Raw genomic sequence first — 27,993 nt, 5'->3', positions numbered from 1 at the left:
AGGCGATTAGAGATGTAACTTTATATTTTAATATTTGAAAGGTACTATGCCGAAAAACAACATTGAAGTCAAATAACTATGTAGCATCACTCAAAATGTGTGACTTGGAAATAAATAATCAGAAATGAATTAATTTCCCGCGGCAAACCGAAAAACAGAATAAATGTGTAACATTGTCAAGCACATCATTTTGCTATACAGAATTCAAGCACATTTAAAACATTGAAACACAATGTTAAAAATCTGTATTTCACGTTTATTTAATGCATTATGTATAGTGCACTGTATTGTTTAGACTTGGATGCTTTCCCATTAAGTCACAGTTGCAAAACTGAACTTCTGCAGCGTTTCCAGATGCTTTATTTATTCTTAGTGTTAACATGACATAACTACTAGATAAGTGATCATTTGTACAGGAGGTACCCAACTGAACTACAAATAAAAATCTGAAAACTGCAATTTGCTCATAAACACAGCTTGCCAATAAATACTTATACATAATGCATGTTTATTTTCTAAGTGAAAATCCCTCTATTTAAAAAAAAAGGCTGGGTTTATTATTTAAATATTTCCGATTGGGGAATTGATATTAATACACTGAAAAGAAGAAATACTATAATCACTTAAATAATATAGTAAAGCACAACAATTCTATTTGTGTCAATAGTGAGTGAACATTTGAACAGGTCATAAGAACAGAACTACATTATAGTTTATTTATGCAAAGAAATAAAATGTGATATTGAAGCGGTACTATTTAGCTGCTGGTATTATGGGTGGTTGAGAAACACAACTTCAGAGTGTACGGGTAGGGCCCACCTAGAAAAAGAAAAGGCAAAAACATTGTACACATACATTTTGAAAGTTAAAACGATGATTTGCAATGCAATCTGTGTAAATACTTACTGGGGTTTTTCATCTGGTGATGGTTCATCATTGCCAGGGCTTCCATGGCATCATTAATGGATTCCCACTCAAGCAAACCTGATGAACTTCGCTCGCCTGTTTGAGTAGGTAATTATTATTTTTTTAATTATATATATATATATATATATATATATATATATATATATATATATATATATATATATATATATATATACATACATACATAACTAAAATAAATCACAGTGTGTGTGTGTTTTTATTTATTTATTTTAGAATGTACAATGCTTAGTATTGGCGATTGTTTGGTTCCAGACCTTTGTGTGTATATGACCTCATAATGGCGTCATGCGTTTCAAGAATGTACAATGATTTGTCGCAGTGGAGTACTGTATCTCCAGTACAATTATATTTCAGGAAACTAAACAACAAATAGCATGTTTTTTGAGTTATTCAACAGTTCATCGTTCATTAGAGCAACCTATTTTCAACACTAAGTTCATTAATTTGTAAAAACAACAGGGGAATCACCAATAGTATTGGTTTGTGGTAAAAATATTAAATTGACTTAATGTGGACATAGATGTCCAATCCAACACCGGCAAACATAAAAACATTAAATAATATACTGTCCTTTGGTTCACTCATTTACATTATATAACACTATATTCAGGAAAATAAAATAAAAAAATAATTCCTCAATATAAATATGTTGAGTTTTGTACAGTATTAAAATTAGATTTTGGATGAGAGGCATGACCAGTTGCCGCAAAATGTTATTTATGAACACAAATGCCAGAAATGTCCAAAACATCTTATACTCATACCAATTACTCACTCTTCTTTGTGTCTGTACGGGATGAAATATTTGTTTGCGGAATTGTAAACAGAAAAAATCCAATAAAATACTCACTCTTCCCAGTGAAAAGTTTCACATTTGATGGGCTCTTAACTCCCAATTCATCGCAAACCTAGAAGGGGAAAACAACTTTATTACATTACACAATTACAATACTAAGAACTTTTGCTACAGACGATATAAAAATGATACACACCTTTGTTCGAATTCCATAATTTTGTGAAAAAAAAACAATAGCCCAAGTTAAACATTTTAAAAGTTTACACTATTAATACAATCTATGACCTGTGCTGCTTAATTGTGTGTGCGTGTATGTGTGTGTGTGTGTGTGTGTGTGTGGGGGGGGGGGGGGGGGGTTAGAGGGCAAGTGGTTGCACAAGTGAAGTAAGTACTGTAGTAGTAAAACACCAAAGTGACTTCACGCCCATCATTTTTCTTATACATCAGCTTTTATCGTGTAAGAAAGCCCACATTGTTTAGATATTTGAAGTCAGAGGTGGCAAATCCAGGTACAGAAAGTAAAAACCCTGCCACAGTTTGGCTTTCGCTTTAGCTAGCTCCCTAGTAGGTAAACGAGCACCATGGGCGTTAGCTAGCTAGCACCTAGGGCTAAAGCCAAACTGTGGCAAGGTCTTTACTTTCTGGACCTGGATTTGCCATCTCTGCTTTAAGTTAACTTTTAATGCAATTATGAAGTGTTTTCATCTGAGTTTGAAATGTCCTACTGTCTTTGAATGCACCTCATATTTCGTGAGAAAGCAAGTCTGGTCAGTGTTTACTCTTTTTATGATCATCTCCGTATTATAGATGAACCACAAAAGTTGAGTATATTAAAAACGATAAGACAATTATTTAGGTACAAGCATCTACCTGTTGCATGGCACAAAAAATCATGAGTGATCCACATGCTTTTACACGCACAATAAATATGATTGTGTTTTAAGCTAGTTTCTGTGTTTTAAAAAGAACCCCCGACTGTAATGATAAATTTTCTCCATATGATTAATATCTACAAGTAAAATTTCTGCGCTGTTGAACCTAACTGAACGAATTGTGAGGTGGTTAGCGCGCTCACCAGGTGAGCATAAGGTGTTTGTGTCCCACTCAGGTTTTTTTTTTCCTTTCTTTCTTTCTCTCCTCCCCCACCATTTCTTGTGGCAAGGAGTCGTTTTGTTTCAAATGTTTATTGAAGAATTGAACATCTATCCAATTTCCACATGTAAAAAAGACACAGTTGTACTGCAAGGGCTGGCCAGTCTTGCGTGGCAGAGGAGTGCTCAAACGCAGCGCTCCAGAGTTTTGTGGGCGGTTTGCGCATCAGACAGCTTAGGACGACAGGGGCACGGCAACCACACAGGGAGAGGCGGGGTTTTAGTGAACCGGGCGTTTTTACTTCTGCGTTAGAAAAATAGCTAGCAACATACCTAATATTTCATTTAAAAATTACATCGCCGTGGTGTCAAAGGAATGATTTAATCCAATTTGATCACAATATTTAATGGTAAATTGAGTACTTCAACAGCGCAACATCATCATACGTTAGTTAGCCTGACACATATTCACTTGTTTCATTCAAGCATATTGAGTTGTTGCAGCATAAACCCGACCCCATGGAAAGTTTTTTCAAATAACTTAATCTATGCTCCAGGTTCCGCGCCATCACCCTGATGATATTTTGTCTTTAGTTTGGTCCACTTTTAATCCATCCACACCGTGAGTACAGACGCTCTCCTACTTACGAACATTCGAGTTACGAACAACGGTACATACGAACATGTCTGCGCGTACAGCATGTTGAAAAATGTTCGGAAAGAGATGCTGTAAATTAGATTTTGTATGCGCGCCTTTTTCCGAGTAGTGCTTCTTTCCGCCGCTAATACCGACGCTTGGCGCTGTGAGAGCTCACCCAGCATTGGAGGCTCAGCAACGTGTCGAGGAGGAAGAGGAAGAAACGCCTGTCCCCATGAAGGAGGAAGTAACTTTTAAAGCACATTCCAGCGACGACGAAGACCCTCTCATGATATAAAATCCTCCTCTTCCTCCATCATCTCCTTAACTCTTTCACTGCCACTGACGTTTAAAGACGTCAAGTAAAAACCTACGGATCACTGCCAATGACGTCAAAAGACGTCATCCAATGATTTTTTTTTTTTTTTTTTGAAACGGGTAGAGGAAACCCTTCCGCATGTCTGGTGAAAGTTTCCAGTCTGTCTGTTGTGCCTAATGACTATTTTTGGCCCCTAGAGGGCAGCGATGACTCTCTTTTGACAAGATCGGGTGGCGTCAGTAGAGGCGGAGCTAGAGCGTCGAGCAGGAGATGAGAATGGAAGACAAAGGAAAAATGGCGGCCGGTCGCGAGGAGCTCACGCCCGAGACGTTTTTTTTTTCAAAGACCAAAAGCATCGCTGAAAGAGCACATTGTTGACGACGATGATCATCATCGATGATGAAGATGAGGGTGGTGACTCCGTGGTTGAGAAGCATTGACGCGGCAGTAGAAGACGTTAGATGGAGCTAGATGGAGGAGGGAACGGGCAATGGCGAGCGTTTGCAAGCAGCTCTACACTTACAAGACGAAAGGCATCGACCAACGCTAAAATAGTACATTGATGACGACGATGATCATCCTCGATGATGATGAAGGTGAATCCGAGCTTGACGGCGAAATTGGAACCGCTGATGCGGCGGCTATGACGGTGTCGTAACGCGGAACACAACCGAGCACGCACAGGCGGACGTTCGATCGGACGACGGAGAGTGCCCCGAGTCCAATGCATATTCATCGGAGGAAGTGTGTACAGTCTGCTACTTGCTTTTTATTCCCCGGAAAAAAAGGCCGTCAAGAAAGTGTAACGTTTGCACGCAAAACGGACCAATGTGAAAGTGAAAGTAAACTGTTGTGCGAGTCCTGGCGTCTCCTTGCACGCAGGAGAGCGTTACAAAAGGAAAAACTGTATTTGAAACATCCACATAATTGTAAGTAGTACCACAGTTGCACACATTTGTAAATAGTTTGCGAAATTGTTTTGTCAAATTGTTACACTGTTGAATGGAAATAAACGTATTTTGCAATCAAAAAACACTTTTTCATTGTTGGTGAAAGCGTTTTACAGAAGTAAAGCACTATTTAGGTGTTTGTGGCATCATTCATGGACAAAAAGAAGTGTACAATTCACTGGAGTGCATGAAATAACATCGTTTCACAAAAAGCTCTTTTTCTCCGTTTTTTGTTTCAAAAGAGAGAATTTCGGTGAAAGTAACCATTTTCTATTGTTGATTACTGAAGAACGGAATAAGGTAGAAACAAACTTTTTTTTTCTGATGAAAGCTGAGAGTCCAATCTTTCATTTGGTAGTATGTGTGTTTCCATAGTCCAAACACAACATTTTCTGTGGACCTTGAAAGATCACTCAAAATGCTTAAATCGGCTGGCAGTGGGGACAACCCGTTTCTGAAAACGTCTGGCAGTGAAAGAGTTAAGCATCGAGTACATCTTCCAAAAGTAAGTTAAACTTCATTTTATTTATCTTATTACGTACATGCACATACTGTGTGTGTCTCTCGCTCTCTCTCTCTAACATACATAGTACAGTACAGTACTGTACGTATTCTCTTCATTTTATTAAATGTTTTTTTCAGTACAAACCAATACAGATTACTTATACAAGCCTTAAACATACTTATATAAACCTTCAATATACTTATATAGGCTTTAAACATAAATTATAATACAAAATATAGCGCTGAAGCAACTTACGAACAAATTCACGATCGCTCGGAACGTAACTCGTTCGTAAGTAGGGGAGCGCCTGTACTCACTTATTGTAGCTTTGTTCTTGCTAGCTAATGCTAAGCGAGTTCGACAGCCAGCGTCCACGGTTGCAAACTCATTTTCGTCTGTTAAGTGCATTGTGGCCAACTGGGACGACAGAATCTGGATTGGTTATTGCACACTTTGATGGCTTAAAAATGTAGTGCTGGATGGTTTAGCCTGCATGCTACTTGGAGGAGTCTTGCTCTATGTTGCTAACATCTTATGTTGAAACATCTTGAGTGTGTTAGGCTCAAATTCATAAAAACTATTTTATTTCTTTAGGGAATTTGACACAGATTATTTTGTTACCAACATCAGACGTGTGATGATACAAGTCACATGCCATTTTACAATCGGGGCCGGGTTGTTCAAAACATGGTTGTATCTTTAACCACTGGTTAAGTCGATTTAACCGACCGTTAACTTTAACGGCACTGTTATCTTGTTGTTCAAAACTCTGTTAACTTTAACTGGCTGTTAACTTGCTGTTAGAGTTAACACACATAAGGACCGCCGCTAACTTTAACAGTGTGGTTAACTGCGTTCGTGGCTAATGTTGCCTTCCTGATGCTCCTTGAGCGCAAGAAAAAGAGAGCATATCGAGGGCTTGACTTTGACTTTGGTGATTATTCTGAAAGAGTTTCGCACACACTAACGCTTAGCAGTAATGCAATGCCAAGTCTCATGATGAGTCAAAAGGGAAAGAATAAAAATGTGTTTTTTAAGATGAGTTCTAAAATTTGACAGAGGGGCTTGCCTAACATTTAGTGGGAGGTGATTTCAAAGAGGTTACCTGTGATGTTTCTTGTTTGCTTTCACGTCAACAATCAGACAACACTGTGAACAGCGGCTAATAATTCATGTAAAAAAATATTTAAATTTAATATAATAATTACTATTTTAATTAATTTTAATTTAAAACAGTAATCACAAATATTATTAATAATTATAAATTAGATGAAAAATACACACATATTAGAAGTACGTAAAATTGTAAATACAAAAACAAGACAAATAATTAAAAACAATTCTATCAAAATATTACACAAAAATTACAATACCTTAGACAAAAAAAAACGTACAAAAATATGAGAAACAAAATCAAACAAAACCAATATTAAGCAATATTCTATGCTATAAAAAATATTGGCAAAAATACAAAAATATAACAATATTGACTGAAAACACAGTAGAATTTTTTTAAATTATATTTAAGAATTAAATAAAATAAAAAAATAAAAAATTATTTCACAAAAACTCCTAAATTGCCACCACTGATTGAATAACGTTTGTTTGGTTGGTTATTTGGATAGTATCCATTTCTTTCCCCGACCCGGAAGTAAACAAAAAGAGGAATTGTGGGATATATCTGTGCTAACCAGCGCCGTAAACGGCACTGTTAACTTTGACGGTGCTGTTAACTAACAACGTGACTAACCATATTTTGAACAACGCATACTTAACGGTTGGTTACTTAATGGTCGGTTACTTAACGGTCGGTTACTTAACGGCGGGTTAAGAATTTAACCAGCGGTTAGGGGTTAAACAGTGGTTAAAAAAACCGAGAATTGAAAAACCGGGTCCGGGACTTTAACATAGACCATCGCGGGACTCCCTGTTAACTCTTTCACTGCCAGACGTTTTCAGAAACGGGTTGTCCCCACTGCCAGCCGATTTAAGCATTTTGAGTTATCTTTCAACGTCCACAGAAAATGTTGTGTTTGGACTATGGAAACACACATACTACCAAATGAAAGATTGGACTCTCAGCTTTCATCAGAAAAAAAAAGTTTGTTTCTACCTTATTCCGTTCTTCAGTAATCAACAATAGAAAATGGTTACTTTCACCGAAATTCTCTGTTTTGAAACAAAAAACGGAGAAAAAGAGCTTTTTGTGAAACGATGTATGCACTCTAGTGAATTGTACACTTCTTTTTGTCCATGAATGATGCCACAAACACCTAAATAGTGCTTTACTTCTGTAAAACGCTTTCACCAACAATGAAAAACTGTTTTTTGATTGCAAAATACATTTTCCATTCAACAGTGTAACAATTTGACAAAACAATTTCGCAAACTATTTACAAATGTGTGCAACTGTGGTACTACTTACAATTATGTGGATGTTTCAAATACAGTTTTTCCTTTTGTAACGCTCTCCTGCGTGCAAGGAGACGCCAGGACTCGCACAACAGTTTACTTTCACTTTCGCATTGGTCCGTTTTGCGTGCAAACATTACACTTTCTTGACGGCCTTTTTTTCCGGGGAATAAAAAGCAAGTAGCAGACTGTACACACTTCTTCCGATGAATATGCATTGGACTCGGGGCACTCTCCGTCGTCCGATCGAACGTCCGCCTGTGCGTGCTGTGTTGTGCTCCGCGTTACGACACCGTCATAGCCGCCGCGTCAGCGGTTCCAATTTCGCCTTCAAGCTCGGATTCACCTTCATCATCATCGATGATGATCATCGTCGTCATCAATGTACTATTTTAGCGTTGGTCGATGCCTTTCGTCTTGTAAGTGTAGAGCTGCTTGCAAACGCTTGCCATTGCCCGTTCCCTCCTCCATCTAGCTCCATCTAACGTCTTCTACTGCCGCGTCAATGCTTCCCAACCACGGAGTCACCACCCTCATCTTCATCATCGATGATGATCATCGTCGTCAACAATGTGCTCTTTCAGCGATGCTTTTGGTCTTTGAAAAAAAACGTCTCGGGCGTGAGCTCCTCGCGACCGGCCGCCATTTTTCCTTTGTCTTCCATTCTCATCTCCTGCTCGACGCTCTAGCTCCGCCTCTACTGACGCCCACCCGATCTTGTCAAAAGAGAGTCATCGCTGCCCTCTAGGGGCCAAAAATAGACATTAGGCACAACAGACCTGCTGCAAACTTTCACCACAGCTCCGGAAGCCTTGCCCGCACCCGTTTCAAAAAAAAAAATTAAAAAAAATTGGATGACGTCTTTAGACGTCATTGGCAGTGCTCCGTAGGTTTTTACTTGACGTCTATAAACGTCAATGGCAGTGAAAGAGTTAAACATGGCAGCCACTAGAGTAAAGAGTGGATCACTCACCATCATAAGCGCCAATCAAGTTCATGTGCACTTCGGTGACCGGTTGGAAAACACATTCTCTGACAACATAACAGATGGTAGTTCAATGTGGCTCGCTTTACGAGCACCTCTAATTTGATATCCATTATTGTCAAACTGTCAAAATGCACCCCTGCTAAACAGTACCGTATAAAGAAATGTCGGTTCCTGTGACGTCACACAATTTGATCAGAGTCCGTGAATTATAATTTGAGTGTTAATTTGCCCACGCCCATTGAATGCCCGAATTACCACCCATTCGTGAACAGCTCTACAAATTACACATCAAGACTCGGATATTTATTTATTTACATAAGAAGAATCGAACCTGTCGTGTGTCAGACACTACCGGACGCACTGCACGCCAGCCCGGTTTAGCACAATTCAAGCACTTTTGCAGTATTTATTATTGTTCCCCTCAAGTACCACTACTTGGAAGTTATGGTATTGTGCCATTTTTGTCAGCTTCAATTCACGATGCAGTATTGGTCCTGGTGCAAGACTATACCCGAATCAACAAACGAATGGTTTCATCAGAGGTCAGGTTTTAGAATGGCCCAGCCAGAGTGCAGACCTGAATCCAATCAAACATCTGTGCACAGGAGATGCTCTCGCAATCTTCCACATTTGGAACATTTTTGCAAAGAGTGGGCAAATATTGCCATGTCCAGGATATGCCCATGAAACACTCAAACCCAAGAAGACTGAGTGATGGCTGTAAAAGTGATGCAGCAACATCTTAGTTTGAGGGTGTGCACGTTTATGCAACCAATTAATATGTTATTTAATTTGCCCTGTAAAAGTTTTAAAATTATTTCTTGGTCTCACCTTTTTTTTTTATTATCACAAAAACCTAGCATTTGATCAGATCAATGGCTTTTCTAACCTGGTTGAAGATCTCTTCAGAGATGTCAGGCTGTGCGTTAAAAAAATGTAAGACATTGGTGGGGTGCTGGATCCGGTTCTTGGCTGCCTGCTCTGGTGAGGTGAAGCGGTTGTTGCGAGAACCGTGGAAGTCTTTGAAGCTACTGCTGTTGTCTTCTAACTGGTAGCTCTGTCCTGGCACTATAGCCTGCTGCTTGGACACACTACCAAGCAAAGACAAGAAGTGTGTATCTGGATATTGAGCATAGTAATGACTTCATTTTCTTTTTTTTAAGACAATAGCATTTTCAAGACTACTGCCCCTACCAGACATTGAGTTTTTGTCCAAAAAGGAAGTTGTTGTTAAGATGAGAGATGGCCCTGTCCACAGAATAACAGTCACCCATCTCCACCATTGCGGCTCCAGGTTTGCTCTTCATGAACTTAACCTGCAGGAAAAAGCGTATGCTGTTGACAACACAAACCAATGACTTATTTTCAGTCAAATGCAAAGGAACCCTGACTGTAATGACAAGTTTGCTCCATATGGTTTATTTGGTTGTTACTAACTTAACTATGAGATTCATTATTGAAAAATCATTTCCAGTTCATACATTTTGTAGAAACTTTATTTGTATGTATGCTGCCATTGTTTAGGTAAGAACGCATTCTGCGTAGTGACGTATAATGGCCGTTAGCTCTCTGCCGAATAAAGCCGAACGGGTATAAAGAAAGCTAGGTAGGCCTTCGTTACATTCTTAAAGAAACAACATGCGATCGGGAAAGTCACGCTCCACGCCGTGCTCTCATCATTGACCAGACGGGTTCAAGAGACTTTGGTCGTCCCTTTCGGAAAGTAATGGAGGCTTACCTAGTTTTCTGCATACCCGTTTGGCTTTGCTCGTCAGAGAGCAAGCGCCCATTATTCGTCACTACGCAGAATGCGTTGCGACGTAAACAACAATGGCGGCGTACGTACAAATAAAGTTTCTACAAAATGCATTGAACTAGAAAGGTTTTTTGTAAAATGAATCTCATAGTTAGTAACAATCAAATAATTAATATGGAGCAAACTTGTCATTACTACTATTAGTAATGTACATTATTTTTCACAACACATAGGTAAAATGAGCCAACATTTGGCTCACTATTAGAAACGCGATATCTAAGTCATTTCTGAATATTTTTTTACTTGCGACAACTCAAAATGTTCAGTGGCATCAGACCTGTCCAACCATATATAGTTTTTATTTATTTGTTTTTATTGCCCTCTATGGACAATAAAAGCAATATTGTCCAAAAGGCACAAGTATAGGGCTGGGCGATATGGCCCAAAATTCATATCACAGTATAAACTGCATCCCTTAATGGTATATATCAGGGTAAAGAATTAAGTGTTGCTTTTTTAAAATAAATAATTTGCTTACTGCTTTACATAGTCTTTTATAGAAGCTAAATTGACTTTTTTTTTAAACAATGAAAGAATAAATTTACTTTGGATAACATTTATTGTGCAAATCTCAAATCAAAATTATGCATATGCAGTATGGCTTGCGGTGTGCAGGCTAGCTAGAATTGATAGGTTGACGTGGTGGAGAAACTCTGGTGCATGCCACAAAACTAACTAAAAATGAATATTATCAAATATTTTTGTATTCAGATATCCTATTGAAAATTCTAGCGAATAATAGGTATTTGGATAGAAATATATATTCTTGATTGGTCAAAGAACTACTAGAAGACAAAAAACACATTTGCACATAATAATGAACAACCAACTGGTTTTCATTTTTATATAATCAACTTTTTTTTTTTTTTTTTACTTAAAATTTAAACTGTGCTTTTGCAGCACACCATTTTCCTCTCTGAATCTACCCCCATAGATTTTGGTAAGTGACGTCAGAACCACAGTAGGGATTTTGGGGAACTTTAGCACTGCGTGGTTAGCTTGCTGCTGGTAGCGTCCGTAAAATGCGCCTCAATGCATTTATCTCACACAACTTGTTAACGTGGGATTTATTTAGAAATTAAGCTTCTGTCACCGCGTTAGTATGTCATGCATACTGCAGTTTGTTTGACTACAACTTCCTAAGTAAACAGATGTCACGTCCAATTTCTGCTGTTCCTGTTCTCCTTTCTTTTCTGCTATGCACACTTATTTACAACTGACAGTATGCACGTGTCGACACTCAACGTTAACATGTGCCGGGGGGAGGGCGGTGACACTGGTATCAACGGTATATATTGTGCGCGCCGACGTGCTAGTTGGGAAAGCCCTAATGCAATGTCACCAACATGCGCTAACGTGGTAAGACGGTAGAGTCACAATCTCTACCTTCGGCAAAATGTATACCTTATATTGAATATACCGTTTATATCACCCAGCCCCACAATTATCATCTGTATATATATTGGAATATTCACGCACGTGCGCACATACACTCAGCAAACATACATACACGTGTGCACGTCACTGTTAATGCGTCTGCAAAGGCTCACAGGCCTGAGTATGCTTTCTTGTTTTGGTGTAATAATGGGGACATAGGTAGCTCAACCAAAAATGATAATTCGCTCTCGCGGCATCTGGTGTATTAAGGCTTTTGTGACTCTAAAATAACATTTAAAAAAATCCTACGTTTAGTTGATGCCCCAGTGAAGGGACAAATTGGGTAATCGCGGGAAATGCACTATAACACCTCAGGTGTACAGTGCATCAAAAAAAAACTGAAAAATTGTGATTTATAATGGGAGTCAATGGGCAATAATTTTACGCAAGTATACACTAAAAATTTGTCTCCCACATATAATAATGACAATAATAATTTTGAAATTTTGAACAGTGCCATTTGAACTTCAACATGTTTTGGACAATTGGGTGCAATTTCAGCTCACTCAGTGATTTTTTTCATATGCCTTATATTTGATATTAATAAAAAGCTAAAACCCCCAAATTAGACACTTTCCTTACAAGGGATTAGTAAGAGGAGTACTGTTATATTACTCACCCTCTCCACATTACCATAGAGGCAGAAGATATTGAAGACCTTGTCAGCATTGATCTTTGAGGGCTCAAGACCATATACCATAAGTACGGGCGAGTCAGCGTGAGGGCCGTACTCTGGGGGCGGCGGTCCATAGCCAGCGCCATAGCGTTGATTACCACGACCACGTCCGGCCATACCTGGCCCTATGCGGTGGGAAGGAGGTCCGTAGCTGTCATCATTGTAGCCATGATAGCCTCCTTGAGGGCCAACTTTATAGTAAGGGGGGAAATCAACATTAGCAGTATTCCTAAGTTTTTTATCAGATTTAAATAGTTTTTGGGTTCATACCATAATCAGGTGGGTGGTCCCCAAGAAGAGCAGGCTGCCTCTGACGCTTGTTTGGGTTTGCATTAGGATCTACGTACAGTCAAAAAAGCCAATTTAAGAGCTTCTAAACAAGATATCATGCTGGAAAATTACAGTGGTGGCTTTGTGTTATGGAGCTAGGTGACTGACATGCAACAGAAGGAGCTTGCATCTTAACCACTGACTTAAGGTATGATTTTGTAACCCAATTAATGACATAATGGAGATTTGTTCATAACTGCCATCCTAGTATAAACACAAACACACCTTGTGAATTGTTCCAATTGCCTTCACCATCAGCATCTGTGCAGGTACACATACACATGGCAAAAAAAAGTTACAACTGCAAAAAACATGCATTTGACAACATTGCCTTAACATTACTCTACAGCATTGACAATTAATAATGACAACAAAATGAAATTATTGGTACGCAACAGTTTACATAAAACATTTCATATGATAAAACAAAATTCCAGTATGCAGTAGTTGTCTGACACGTACTATAATCATTATGTTGTTTACTCTAACCACAAAAGAGCACATCATTTGCACTTCAAATTTGTTCTAAAAAATATTTGATCTCTATTTGTCAAAAAGTACCGGGTTAACACTTTTTGTGCCACAATTATTATTCCGCACATTACCTATCCAACCAGAACTACGGCATACATTTATTAAAATATGTTGTAGGCACAAAATAAAGTCTCCACATGACAGTTTCACAATTATAATGACAATTATACCAGTTTGTCATAAGTAATCATTTAATTAATGGCTACTTCTACGCTATTACTGCTATCAGCTATTATTTTGGTACACCAATTTGAGTAAACAGCAAGTTTGATTCTGGTCCACAGTAGCTGTCAGATTTTAACCATTACATCAATTTGTCATTTAGCAGTACTTACAGCACCATACATGAAGTATTGGACACAGTGGGTAGGTAGGGGATAGTCTTCAGCAAGGATGCTACCCTCCAAGCTCAACTCATTCTCCATTTTTTTTCTTCATGTCTTCTTTCTTTGCATCCCCACCACCAAAGATAAGTACAACCACACATCCAAGCTTGGTTTTTGCTTTCTGCCATTTCATTTTTTTTTTTCAAAGTTGGGATGACAAGCATTTCCACCTTACCGTGCTGACCACAAAGCAGGATTAGTGCATCATTTGAGAGTGGGCTGTCTGTCCACAGACACACTGAGCCAAACCTGCATCACACGGGAGGTGTTAGGCATCATTGTGGGCCAGTGCAAAAAAAAGAAAAGAAAATGAAACAACAGAACAGCACAGATAGAAGGGAAACGGGTAGGAAGGTAAAGGGAAAAACAGAATACCAGTCCAAAAATGTAGCGCTTTGAAGAGGATTTGTAATCTGTTTCTGTACTCGTATGCTTGATCAATGTTTCATGCTTGTGTCTTCATGACTCAACCCCCCCTGTGGATATTTCTTCTCATGTAAAATGGCTTTCTTTGATTTGGTTTAATGGCGGTTGGCCACTTGTAGAAAAAGCGAAGAGGCATCTAGTGCATGATGATGTGCTGTGATGGCAGTTCCGCACTGTATGCAGGCGTGGATATTCAGCTTGTTGTAGTGTCATGTGTTGGCACAGGAAGGTGGCAGCGTGCTGTATTATTGTTTCGACAAGAGAAGGGTCTCTTTTGTGTCATCTGTTCCCTTGTCAGGTGAGTGTTTGAAAACTCCTCTCTGGATCCCTGTAGTAGTGTTACAGAAGGAATAGCCCAAGAGCCCGAGGCCTAGAAAGTGCAGCCGAAAACAACCTGCCCAGACCATCAATGTACTGTCAAAAGTGGTTGCTCCTCAAGGATCTGAAGGTGTGCTGTACTGGTAAACAGGTGGTGGTGGATGCTTAACATATCAAGATGGGACTATGTTGGGTATAGGAGGTGTTTGCGTGGTGGTCTTTGGATATTTCTGTGGATCCCCTTGTCAGTCCCTTGTAGTGGAGATAGAGGTGTCGAACTGAGGAAGTACTGCGTTGAGGTTGTGTTCCAGTGTTTGTTGTCCCACTGTGTCCAATGTATCCCAAAGAGTAGATTTACATGATTTATGGCTTTGGGTGCTGTTGTATTGTTGCTGTAGAGGTTGTTGTGTCTTTGGCAGCATGTGTCTGCTTTGAAAATGCAGTAAGCCTGTATATGGGTTTGCACGGCCACAATACGAGGGGTACCTCTGGTTTAAAGGGCAGCAGAAATAGAACATAAAACTTCTGGACACCAAACATAGTGTCTGTCAAGTTCCTTTTGATTTTTCCCAGCCAAACTTGCTTAGTTGTAATCAGTTTTGGAAGTGTACAGAGTACTACCGACTAAAAAGGAACAATATATTACCTACCTTAAAAGGATACTTGACCGATTTAACCCTTTTCAGCAGTAAAAGTTAATATCTTGTTCAGGATTAATGCAAGTTCATTATTTTTAATGTAAAATTAATACCTTTAAAAACACTTGCTGTGGACTGAAGATGACATAGGAATTAAATAGGTAACAACCAATCACGGCTCACCTGTTTTCTGGGTTTGGTCAGCCAAATGAGCCATGATTAGTCGTTACCCGTTTCCTGAGCAGGTGATGTCATCTTCAGTTGACAGCAAGTGGCAAAATGAGTTTTTAACTCTTTTACCACCAAAAACATAAATTGACATTAGGACACGCCCACTATATTGACCATTTGCACCGACGGACGGCGGAAGGAAGTGATTGTTGAATGGAAGTGGACGTGACCAAGAGCAACTGAGCAACTAAGGCTGCGTTCACACAGCAGCTCAATTCCGATTTTTTTCACAAGTATCTGATTTTTTCATGCAGTGTGAACAGTACAATTCAGATTTTTCACACTCTACCTGGGCCTCTTTCTTATGTGGATATAAATCGGGTATGTATGCGATGCGTCTGCACTGCGAATGCTCATCCGCATGCATCCGATTCATACGTCATCAAAAGCTCGATATGCGCTCTGCGCGGGCAGAAGAGAGTGCTTGGAAGGGAGACTACTGACACGTCTGTGAATATATACAAAGCTGTTTTGAGTAACAGTGTTAAATTTTTATTTGTCTTTAATTTAATCACACTTGAAACATGAAGCATAATGTTGACATGTGTGGCGATAGTAGAAATTCAGCCCTCCAGACGGTTCATCACGTACGGCGATGACGCAACGTCATTTCGGTAGACTTCTCAATGAAATGAGGAGGTCGAGGAGTGTCTCCTAATTTCCCCCAAATATTTATATCATTTCTTCCAACCTCATTACTCTGGCGACATGAGATGAAAAAATAAGTCAGACGGATTTCAGTTTGTTAACAGCACATTCAAAACTGACGCACAAGAAAGCAGAGAACAGCAGCCAACCAAGAGCAAGCGTGGAAACAGTCCACCAACCAGGAGCGCGGGCGTTCGCACAGCTGAATTTGCATAGTGTATGCAGACAAGACACATGAATCGAACTCCTAACACAGCCGAGAAAAGAGTCCACCAATCTGTAGCGTACGTTGGCACAGCTAAATTTGCACACGACAACGATAAAAGTCGCTTGCTTAAAACGTTGCGAGTCGGGTTATTTCCGTGAACACTGCAACATGACTTTGTTTTAGGTGTACGTCACTCGACGTGCGCTTTGCGCATGCGAGTTGCATCGCGCGCGTTGCGTTCACATTAGATGTCGCGTTTGTTTTTGTAATGTGAACAGTACATAAAAAGATCGGATTTAACAAAAAATCTAAAATGGGCATCAAGCCCTGTAGTGTGAACATAGCCTTAGTAACTTAGCGACTGTCATTTCACAAATAAAAAGTTATTTTTGCCCATCGAGCCATAGAATCTACAACTTCAACTGAAGTTCGCCTGTCAGTCGAAGTTGCACATTTAGTCGGGACTCATAGAGCGAGATATTTAAGTTGGAGATTGCTAGTTTGAAAACAGCCCCTTACCTTCTGTCGCCTGCTGTTTTTACAAAATTAATCAAATCGCCGACTTTGCCAGAATTTACAGCGCACGACCTATATCATAATGTAGTCAATGCCGTCTCTCCTCCTGCACAGGGGCTGATTTAAAACCTTGTCGCTGGCTGGGTCTCTGGGACAAGATGCTACACTCACACTGGGGGACAATATACCTCGTAATGGAAAGGTAAAATTTGTTTGTCATGCTAACTGACTTTTTTTTTAACATAGTTCCGTTCTATATTGAAACACTGTGATTATGTTATGTTACTATGTTTGCTAGCATGGAACAAATAATTATCGTAGTGGCAAGCTATGCAATAATTACATGAAGATGACTCTCCGGCTCCAGAGTGAAAAACTCCAAGCACAAAGACGAAATCCCCCATTATTAAACAGTCAAATGCACTTAATAGTTTTGAGGAAGGTACATTTCAAAACTAAGCTGTGTGTACGTAGAATTGGAGTGGACGGTAACTATCTGGCTTGTTAATGTGATTTGAAACACGTAATTTGACACCTCTGTTACAATCTTTGTTAGAGTGTACGTTTACTAGTAAAATGTATGAACATTTATCTACTAACCTCGCAAGTGGTTCTTTTGCCGTCCAGCGTCCCTGAGGGGGCGTTCCCATGTGCAAAAAGTCAATACCGTCAATAACTTCAATTCACGTCAACAGGGGGGTGTTGTTTCTCAATGGGCAGTGCAACGTCTTGTGCAGCACTGATTTGTGAATGGGTTTGGAAAATCCAAAAACACCCACTAACTATGGCCAGCAGATGGCAGCACTCTCTCTTTTTTCCAATGGGATCCCAGGTATCAAATTACATGAAAACATGGCGGATCTTAGGAAATAAAACGTTTTCAAAGATGACGTGAATGATCAAAGCCTTTGTCAGATTAAATCTAATTCACAGAACGTCACTAAACAAAAAAATATTAGTGTCAAAGTGACTGTTGTGCAGAAAATGTATCTTTTCACTAAATGCTTGTTTTCTCCTTATTTTTTCAATTTTTGCTTGATGTCACTCAAATTACCTATTTTCAAATTGTGATTACTAAAGAACGGAATAAGATACAAACCTACATTTTTTTCCTAATGAAAGAATGGAATCCAATCTTTCATATTGTATCCACCATGTTTATGTAGCACACAATATTCTGTTTGCTTTGAAAGTTGAGTGAAAATGCTCGAAATCTGATGGCACTGTAGGGGTTGTTTTTTGGATAACGTTTGGCAGTAAAAGAGTTCAATGTATTAATTGCTCATGAAAAATAATGACATTACATTAATTATAGACAAAATATATTTTACTACTGAAAAAGGTTAATGAGTCAGGTTTTCCTTTAAAGTGGAACAATTCGAGGTAAATATTTTCTTTGCAATCCTATATTCAATGTGTCCTCACTTATCTTAACACGGTGTTCTGAATAATACTGTGTAGTAAGAATTAAGCAGATGAATCCATCAATTTCATTACTTTTAGGGTGCTGCCATTTTGTCCTGTACCGCCCTCTCCTGTTGACTGAAATTGATGTCATCATACCCTCAGGCTGGCATTGTGAACATCACATGACCTGACATAGAAAACAGGTGAGCTGTGATGTTTGCAATGTGAGCCTGAGAACATTTTGACATCAACTTCAGTTGACAACAGAGGGCAGGCAGTACAGCACAATATGGCAGTGCCTTGAGATTGATGAAAACGGATGGATTAATCTTCTTAATTATTAATCCACAAATGTAAAATTAATCAGAATTGAGAGTTTAAACTAGTGGGTGCATATTGAACATGCAATTGTAAAGAAAAGACCTACAGTTCCCCTTTAAATATCGTATTTTCCGGACTATAAGCCACTACTTTTTCCATGCACTGTGACCTGCGGCCAACATGCACAACGGAAGGGTTCCGAGGCCCGTCACGGACGTGAAAGCGGGCCTGGCCTGGACCAAGAGTTTAGACTTATTTGCGCGGGGGCGGGTGCGGCGGGGCGAGGGAAGGGGCAGCAGGATGGTGGACGGTATCGCCTGGCCGCCGCACCGCTTTCGCCAGCACAATCCCCGCGCCGCACAATGCGCTGGCCACGCACCCCACCACCGCTGCCTTTCTCCCGGTGGGCCACTGACCGCTCTCCGGTAGCAATCCTTCTCGGCGGCACGGCTCATAGGCCGATGCGCTTTATAGTGTGGAAAATGCAGTAACTGACACCACGGCATATATTTGAACAGTGTGCCCAGTATGTTAAAACAAAGATTCCAGTAAAAAAAAAGAAGAAAAAAAAAAAAAAGAAGTCAACTTCTTAATTTTCAGTTTTACTATAAACTGGTGCAGTTAGAACAAAAACAAAACAAAACAAAAAAACTACAAGGGTCATTCAATAAATAAGGTGAATTTTCAGTATAAGGACTTCTAAAACAGAGAGAAGCTTACTTTTTTTCATATTTATGTTTTACTTCTTTTTCACATGGATTTTATTTAATTTGAGAGTTTTGGCAATTAACAAAGATGGCCGACCAAGAAGCATGCTCCAGGGTTGAACAGCGGTCAGTTATCAAGTTTTTGGTTGCTGAAAGGTGCAAACCAGTTAAAACTCATAGAAGAATGTCAACTGTGTATGGTGCCACGTTTCAGGCAAAAAAAATGTCTACAAGTGGGCTTAATTGTTAAAAGAAGTTTGAAAGTGACAAAGTCAAAAGTGTTGTGAGCGACTGGCTGAGACATCATTCCAAAGATTTTTACGCTGAGGGAATACGGAAGTTTGTGCACAGATGGAAAAAGTGTGTGACAGTGCTGGGAGACTATGTTGGGGAAAAAAACAAAGTAAGCTTCTATCTGTATAGAAGTCATTATACAGAAAAATGCACCTTATTTATTAAATGACCCTCATATTTTAGCCTACTGTAGCTTTAATTCACATAATTATTCTGTACCTGACTTAAGCATTGGATAATTCAAAAACTAAGTTCTTAAGCCTGTAATGGCAATACTGTAAATCAAATCTGTTTAAGGTAGTTTAATTTAGGTAATGCAAAGAATGCGCTCACTTGATCAATAATCCTTCATTCAAGTAATGTAACAGTATTGATTAGAATGTTTATTAAGGCTTTAAAAAAAGCTATTGCTATGCAACATGACAATCACAACCCCTCGCCATAATGGCTGCTACTTTATTTTTTCAAATTACTGTATAGATGAACTACATTCACTATTTATTTCATGCCAATGTGGTCATAAGAACAAAATACTTTGATGTTCGTAAAATTGGTAGGGGTAAAGCATGTTCTGTGACAGTACTATAGGTCAGTGCAGCGGTCGTCTCACCATATTTTATAATATAAAATGGATGTTGAATGAAAACATCAGGCGTAAATACTTGACTTATAAACTAGGTATAAAATACTGACATCAGAATCCATTTCATGGGACTCTTAAATGCTGAGTTACATTAAAGAATTAATAAAATCTCCAATATGTTTGATAGAATACTAGAAGTGATCACACTTGCAAGTATTTACTGGACTGGGAAAGGCAGAGATTATTCGCTGTGCAGCTGTGTCATGCTCTTGAGGGAATGTGGACCTACGTGGTAAATGGTATACATGTGCGTGGTACTGTGACTAGAGTGCACTGGTATACACTCATGCATTGAACAAAATAATGGCTGTCAATGAGATTACTCCTCATGCCCTCACTGTGTGCCTGCTGTGTAGCAAGAAAATGCATAAAATTATGATTAGGGAATAATGCCTTGGAACAATAAAATTGACAAGATTGGTGGGGAAGTCAGTGAGTGAGTGGAGGAAATCAATAGTAATCAAAGGCAATATTCCCACAGTAGAGAAACCTAACATCTAATACTAGTGGCATGAAAGGTAAAGAGGAAATAGAAAGGGGAAGGAATGGGGACAAACCTACCTTGGCCACTCATGTTAGGGTTTGTGTAGTCCCACGTATCCTGGTCATTCTTGAAGACATTTAGGCGTGCTGGCTGTGAATTTTGTTACAAAACAAAAACCCAACAGTAAATATTTGCACTTGTACAAATGATGACATGGCCTGTCTTACACATACCTTGGCATATTCAATCTTCAGTGTGCAGCAACCAGAATAGATGTCTGCCCCATTGAGCGAGGCTTTGGCCCTCTGGGCACTTTGGACTGAGTCAAATGTGACAACTTAAGCTAAGGCGACATTTCACCATTTGAAAGGTTGGTAGTCACTGCAGATAACTTGAGACAATGTTTACTACAAAGACAAAACAATTTTGCACATACAGGAGGTGACAGGTTATTAACATGTAATACGGTGTATATGTCTTTCTTATAATAATAGCCCTTTAGTGCAGCAACCAGTATGAATAAAAAAACAAAACAAATCAATGAGACATTCAAGCAAATGACTACAAAAACGTATATAAAAAAATTGCATAAAGACAAAAAGGATATTCAACCATGGCCTGAACACCATTCTTTCTGAAGATGACGATCCGCTGTACAGGACCACAGTTGTTACATATGGTGTACAACACATCCTGTAGAAGAACATTTGAATCATTTAACCAACAACAACACTCCAGCATGCACACATAAGCACTCTAAATATATCCCAGAGGGCCACAGATTGAACAATATGCATGTCTTCAAAAACGCAAATATTTCTTTTTAATGGTTCGAAAATCATATACTGTATTACAAGTCACATGATCTAAAGAGGTTAAATTACATTATTTATTAAGTAATGATACAAAATGCAAGTTTTTTTTTTGACTGTGACAACAAAACGTATATGAAGAAATTATCAGAGTACTGCTGTATTTTCAATTTGGTCTGCAAACATATTCAAACACAACCACTCACATTACACTGGTTTCATGTTTAGCGTACCGTGGTTATGGGGTAGATGGGGTTTATGATGGTGAGTAGCAACACATTGTTCACACTCCGCGTGTCATCTGAGTCTCCTGGACGAGAGATCTTTTGGCTAGTGGAATAGTTGATGAAGGCAGGGTGACCTGCAATGTAAACCTGGTTCTCAGCTGCATATGTAACAGCATTGCAGGATGCATTCATGTCCTCAAACTCCACCAAGGCCTGGCGCTTCTTGGGCATCATTACCACAGAACTATGGATGGGAAAAACAATCCTTATCAGTAAGAAACTACAAAATAAAACAAGCTGAAAATCCATAATAAATGGGGTTGATATTGTTGATATTTGGAAATTGCACTAACCTTAACCAAAAATAAAGCCACGTTTGTTTTTCAAATCTAAACCAAAAGACTACCACGGCAGTCAGCATAAATAATAAAAAACAAAACAAAACTTGAGTTAAATCAACAGGGATTTGGGGTTGAGGTTGATAATTAGTATGTAAAGTAAAAATATTTAATATAAACTGTAACTGACTCCTTTTTATATGCATTAAAAAAATATGCACCTATTATGGTTTCAAAACGGCAAATTTCGCTGAAAGGTGAGGGATTTTCATGCTTGCATTCCTAAGACAATACGAAAAGTGTAAGCAATTAAGTATTGGATTGGAATGCAAACTAGTGTTAGCTGTGTTTCAGACTGTGAGTGGGGATCATTTTGACAAATAATATGGTAAATGGTAATTCATTTATATAGCGCTTTTCCACCTTACATGGTCCTCAAAGTGCATTACATTCTACTACTCATTCACCTACTGATGACGCAGCATCAAGGGCAACTGGGTGTTCAGTATCTTACTCAAGGGTACTTCTCATGGGACCAAACCCACAACCTCGGGGTTGCAAGACAACCACTCTACCACTGATCCATGCCACCCCTTTAAATGTACTTTGAACATAAACTAAATTTGTTCTCGTGTCAACATACAGTACACTAAATTTAAATGCATACCTATCAGTCATAGACTTAAGCCCCTACACCCCACTGAACTGTGAACATTGCCGAACGCTTTGAATGTTGAATTCGCAAAATATGAGGTTGTCGTTCATTTTGAGACATATCTGCGATGTGTTTGCGATGTAAAAGCGTCATTTGAGACAACGCGCGAATTAACCTAAAATTTGAGTCAAATTGACCCACAAAAAAGATTTAAATTATTATTATTTTTCGTTTCCTTTTTTATTAGAGGTCCAGTCAGTGATCGCAGTGACGCGTTTGCGTGCAAGCAACTCCTTGTTAATTTTGAATTATTTCCTGGCTAATTTTGTGCTGTAAAAACGAGTATGGTGTCATCAAAGTATATTGCCCTAATATTGATATTACTCTGTCAGGTTTTTCATACTTTTCCTTGGAGAAAAAAAGGGGGGGGGGGGAGACATTTGTAGACGTGACTGCGGCAGAATGCGACACAGCCATGCGCAACCAGCCCTTACGGTGGTATTATGAATGAAAACAATGACTGATTGTCCTCCAAATTTATGAGTACAAGTGCAAGCATATGTTAATCATTGTCTAAACATATCAGAATGAAGCTTGCAACAATTTGGATAATATTTAAGATGGAAGCGCTGCCGCACATTCATAGAATAATAATAATAATAATAATAATAATGAACACTTTCAAATACAGTATTATCAAAAATGTTGCGAGTCCCATTCTAATATTTCCAGACTATGATTATCACGTCTGCACATACACTCATACATTTTGGTGACAATCAATCGTGTTTTTGTTTTGTGTCTATAGCGGCTGGGAGTCATCACGACGTGAACAACAACAATAATAATAATAATAAAACTGCGAATTTAGTTCTAATATTTATTTTCAGATTATCATCCGCACATGTAGACATAAATTTGGTGACTATCAGTCACGCTTTTCGTTCATCTTCTTGTCCTTTCGGCTTTTCCCTTCAGGGGTCACAATAGCGAATCAGTTGCCTTCATTTAACCCTGTCCTCTGCATCCTCTGCTTTCACACCAACTACCTTCATGTCCTCTTTAACTACATCCATAAACCTCCTCTTTGGTCTTCCTTTAGACCTCCTGCCTGGCATTTGAAAACTCTGCATCCTTCTGCCAATATACTCACTATCTCTCCTCTGGATATGTCCAAATTATCTCAAGTCTTGCCTCTCTGACTTTATCTCCAGTTCTGCCTCCTGTCTTTTCCTCAGTGGCACTGTCTCCAAAGCAAACAACATCGCTGGTCTCACCACAGTTTTAAAAACTTTAATTTCATTTGAGCTAAAACTCTTTTATCACACATCACACCTGAGACTTTTCTCCACCCGTTCCAGCCTGCCTGCACACGCTTCTTCACTTCTTTTCCACAGTCTCCATTGCTCTGGACTGTTGACCCTAAATACTTAAACTCCTCCACCTTCTTGGTCTCTTCTCCGTGTAACCTCACTTTTCCACTTGGGTCCCTCCCATTCACACACAGATACTCCGTCTTGCTACAGCTAACCTTCATTCCCCTCCTTTCAACCTCAAACCTCCACACCTCTAGCTTCTCCTCCAACTGTTCCCTGCTCTCACTATGTCATCTGCAAACATCATAGTGCATGGAGATTCCTGTCTAACCTCGTCTGTCATCCTGTCCATTACCATAGGGAACAAGAAGGGGCTCAGAGCTGATCCCTGATGTAGTCCCACCTCCACTTTGAACTCCTCCGTCACACCTACAGCACACCTCACCACTGTCTTACAGTCCTCATACATGTCCTGCACTACTTGAACATACTTCTCTGCGACTCCAGACGTTATTTCTCATTTTCCTCATTCATCAACTCTTCAAAGTACTCTTCCCATCACACTGCTGGCATTTGCCAACACACTTCCATCCCTATCCTTTATTACCCTAACCTGTTGCACGTCCTTCCCAACCTGTATAGATCAGTCTCTCCCTCCTTACTGTCCAACCTAGCATACAAGTCATCGTAAGCCCCTTGTTTGGCCTTTGCCACTTCTACTTTCTCCTTACACTGCATTTCTCTGTACTCCTTTCTACTTTCTTCAGTCCTCTCAGTGTCCCACTTCTTCTTAGCTAACCTCCCTCTCTGGATCCACTTCTGCACCGCTTCATTCCACCACCAAGTCTCCTTATCCCTTTTTCTTCCAGTTGACACACCAAAGACTGTCCTACCTGTCTTCCTGATCAAATTTGCTGTAGTTGTCCAGTCATCTGGAAGCCTGACCAACTCCTTCCTTAAATTCATACAACACTCTTCCTTTTTCAGCTTCCACAATTTCGTCCTCTGCTCTGCCTTTGCCATCTTTGTCTTCCTCACCGACAGAATCTTCCTACACACTACCATCCTATGCCGTCTGGCTACACTCTCACCTACCACTATTTTGCAGTCGCTGATCTCCTGCAGATTACACCGTCTACACAAGATGTAGTCTACCTGTGTACGCCTACCTCCACTCTTGTAGGTCACCCTATATTCCTGCCTCTTCTGGAAGAAAGTATTCACGACAGCCATTTCCATTCTTTTTGCAAAGTCAACCACGATCTGTCCTTCTGCGTTCCTCTCCTGGATACCAAACTTGCCCATCACCTCTTCATCACCTCGGTTTCCTGCACCAACGTGTCCATTGAAGTCTGCACCAATGACAACTCTCTCACTTCTAGGGATACTCGGCATTATTTCATCAAGGTCCAACTAAAAGTTGATCATCACACCTTCGATTCCTAGCTTCAGGCTCATCACTTTGACATTTTTTAACTCCAGGACGTTCCTAACAAACTCCTCCTTCACGATATTTCCTACTCCATTTGTCCTCCTATCTACACCGTGATAGAACAACTTGTACCCTGCTCCTAAACTTCTAGCTTTGCTACCTTTCCACCTGGTCTCCTGAACACATAGTGTATCCACCTTCCTCCTCTGCATCATGTCAAACAGCTCTCTACCTTTTCCCATCATCGTTGCAACATTCAAAGTCCCTACTCAGTCCTAGACTCATGGTGTTCCTCTTCTCTTTCTTCCTACGAACACACCTTCCTCCTCTCCTTCTTCGACCAACAGTAGTCCAATTTCCACCGGCACCCTGAAGGTCAACAGCACCAATGGCGGTCGTTGTTAACCCGGGCCTCGACCGATCCGGTATGGAAGTCATATATTTGATTCACATGTTTGATATGGCCAACGTTTTTACGTCGGATGCCCTTCCTGACACAACCCTCTGTATTTATCCGGGCTTGGGACCGGCACAAGAAGACACTAGCTTGTGCCATCTTGCGGCTACACGCTTTTCATTCATAATGCCACCAAAATGGACCGGTTGCTGCGTGTCACCTGTGACTGTTTTTTTTCTTTCTTTCTTTCTCAAATGAAGAATATATGAAACCTGAGTGGGTAGGAGTGCTATCTAAATTATGCCGATACGCCATTGGCATTTTTTATAGCACAATACAGTCCAGGAAATAAATCCAAAATGAACAGGGCCCATGTGCGCACCACATTATAGCGAGAACGCTCTGCACAAAAAATGTCCAATATGACAGCGTACATCATTTTGACACTTAATTGGCTTAAGCCTTTTTTGTTTAGGGAGTCAGATGCCATTGATAGAGCCTATATATACCCGCGCGGCAACATCTGCATGCTTGACGGTCAGCACTACCCGTGGTGGGCTGGGGCACATTGAACACTTGGAACAACACAAACACTTCGTTTTTGAAATATGATTTCAATGCGTGTGCGATTGCAGGCAGAGACGCACATCTCCAAGCAGCGCATTTCCGCCTGAAAACAAACACACTCTCACCGTAGTATATGGGCGTCAGAGTGAATTTATGAATGGGACCTCGGAAAGAACTTTGCCAACACATTTATGACAAATTACGATGAATCACGACGGGATCACGAGCAAATGCGCATGTTGGTGAAACAATGGATTCCTTGTGATAATGGCGACAATTACGAATAACTCCGAACACAAATGCAACATATTCCAACCAATTCCAAACCTTGTGGAATTTACGTTTCGCAACATTCGGCAACGCTCGCAACTCAGTGGAATAGGGGCGTTACCTTCTAAGCATAGTATAAATCTCATAATGGCATTTAATTGAAACTACAACCCATTGCCACTAAAACGGAATAAAAAATAAATCATTTTCAATGTTTTAGTGGATTGGGAGTGGAACTGCATCACTCCACACAGGATTTTTCAATCAAATGGGCTGGATTAATGTTGAGGATTTCTGTACGTAAACTGATTACCCATCTACTCATCCTTGGCATTGGTCAATGTTTTTTTCTGGGTTCAAAATAATCAACTCGCTAACAGCTTTAATGCTGAATTGAATACAGTAAGCCACAAATTTGCAGTGTGTACATCAGGTTTGTAATACTTAAGTAAAAATTATTTAATTTTAACCCAACATGATTTATTTTTCAAATGGCTTCTGTCAAAACGGTCGTGGAAACCAGCGTTTCAAGAAGTTACAAAAGGAATGTTCAATAAGAAATACTTGTAAAAAATCTACTTCACAACTCTTCCAGGGGATTCATACCTGACTGTCCCAAACTCTTGTAAGGCTTCCACCAAGTCAGTCTCCACAATACCATCAACCAAACCCCTGATGTGCACCACCGGCGAGGGTAAAGGTTTATGGGGATCATCGTAGCTCTCCTGAAAACAATATCATCACAGTGACGCTAGACGGCTCATAAATGATGTGCAAAGGAATGTGGGAAATGAATTCGCCTCCACCAACTCACATAGCATGTAAAACTGGGCCCAAATGTGGTATCTTAAATGCAAATTGCATTGAGCTTAGCACTAAATATTAGCAATTATTAACAGTCACTGGGACGTCAAACCGATAAACAAATGATTGATTTTGTATTTTAGAGCTTTAACAATCTTTTAATTCTGACGACTGGTCCACCAAATCACCTAAATTCCTCAGGAGACAGATTAGTACAAAAAATGCTAACTAGCGTATGGACAAATGTGTTTGCTAATGGATAGCTTCTTGTCTACTGTAGCGTAAGAAGGTCTTAGGTAGCGATGTCTAGGTATCCAAAGCTAAATTTTAATATAACAACAATTGCATTAACGATTAATTATTGCGACAAGAAGGCACGTCTAACCGTTGTCATCCCCCCGTCTTCAGTTTTCTGCCTTTTTGTTGCTCTGCCTCCTTCTCCGTAGAAACGGCCCGCAGCGGCAGCCATGTTGTCCTGCCCCTTGTGCCAGGCTCATGTTGCATTCATG

General features: G+C 39.7%; 1 protein-coding gene across 1 annotated transcript; it reads right to left on the bottom strand.

Annotated features, from left to right (window-relative positions):
- Positions 1-228: 228 nt before the first annotated feature.
- On the bottom strand, positions 229-27,993 carry LOC144036444 (heterogeneous nuclear ribonucleoprotein L-like). The gene is made up of 14 exons (XM_077547106.1): positions 27,870-27,993; positions 27,287-27,405; positions 21,712-21,949; positions 21,274-21,359; positions 20,900-20,996; positions 20,744-20,816; positions 13,131-13,166; positions 12,846-12,914; positions 12,519-12,766; positions 9,841-9,962; positions 9,536-9,737; positions 1,799-1,856; positions 907-1,002; positions 229-819 (listed from the first exon to the last, which is right to left on the bottom strand). The coding sequence occupies exons 1-14, from the start codon at positions 27,951-27,953 to the stop codon at positions 758-760; spliced, it is 1,590 nt and encodes a 529-aa protein (XP_077403232.1). The 5' UTR covers positions 27,954-27,993; the 3' UTR covers positions 229-757.

This window comes from Vanacampus margaritifer, chromosome 16, assembly GCF_051991255.1.
Source record: "Vanacampus margaritifer isolate UIUO_Vmar chromosome 16, RoL_Vmar_1.0, whole genome shotgun sequence".
Classification (NCBI taxonomy): Eukaryota; Metazoa; Chordata; class Actinopteri; order Syngnathiformes; family Syngnathidae; genus Vanacampus; species Vanacampus margaritifer.
This window is presented reverse-complemented; position numbering and strand designations above follow the sequence as displayed.

What these genes read in the sequence shown, in the direction of transcription:
- LOC144036444 (XM_077547106.1), bottom strand. Translation starts at nt 27,953, where the DNA reads ATGGCTGCCGCTGCGGGCCGTTTCTACGGAGAAGGAGGCAGAGCAACA. An exon ending in TGAAGATTGAATATGCCAAG is followed by an intron (nt 20,817 to 20,899) that starts GTATGTGTAAGA and finishes CAAAATTCACAG; the next exon opens with CCAGCACGCCTAAATGTCTT. An exon ending in CAATTGGAACAATTCACAAG is followed by an intron (nt 12,915 to 13,130) that starts GTGTGTTTGTGT and finishes GACTGTACGTAG; the next exon opens with ATCCTAATGCAAACCCAAAC.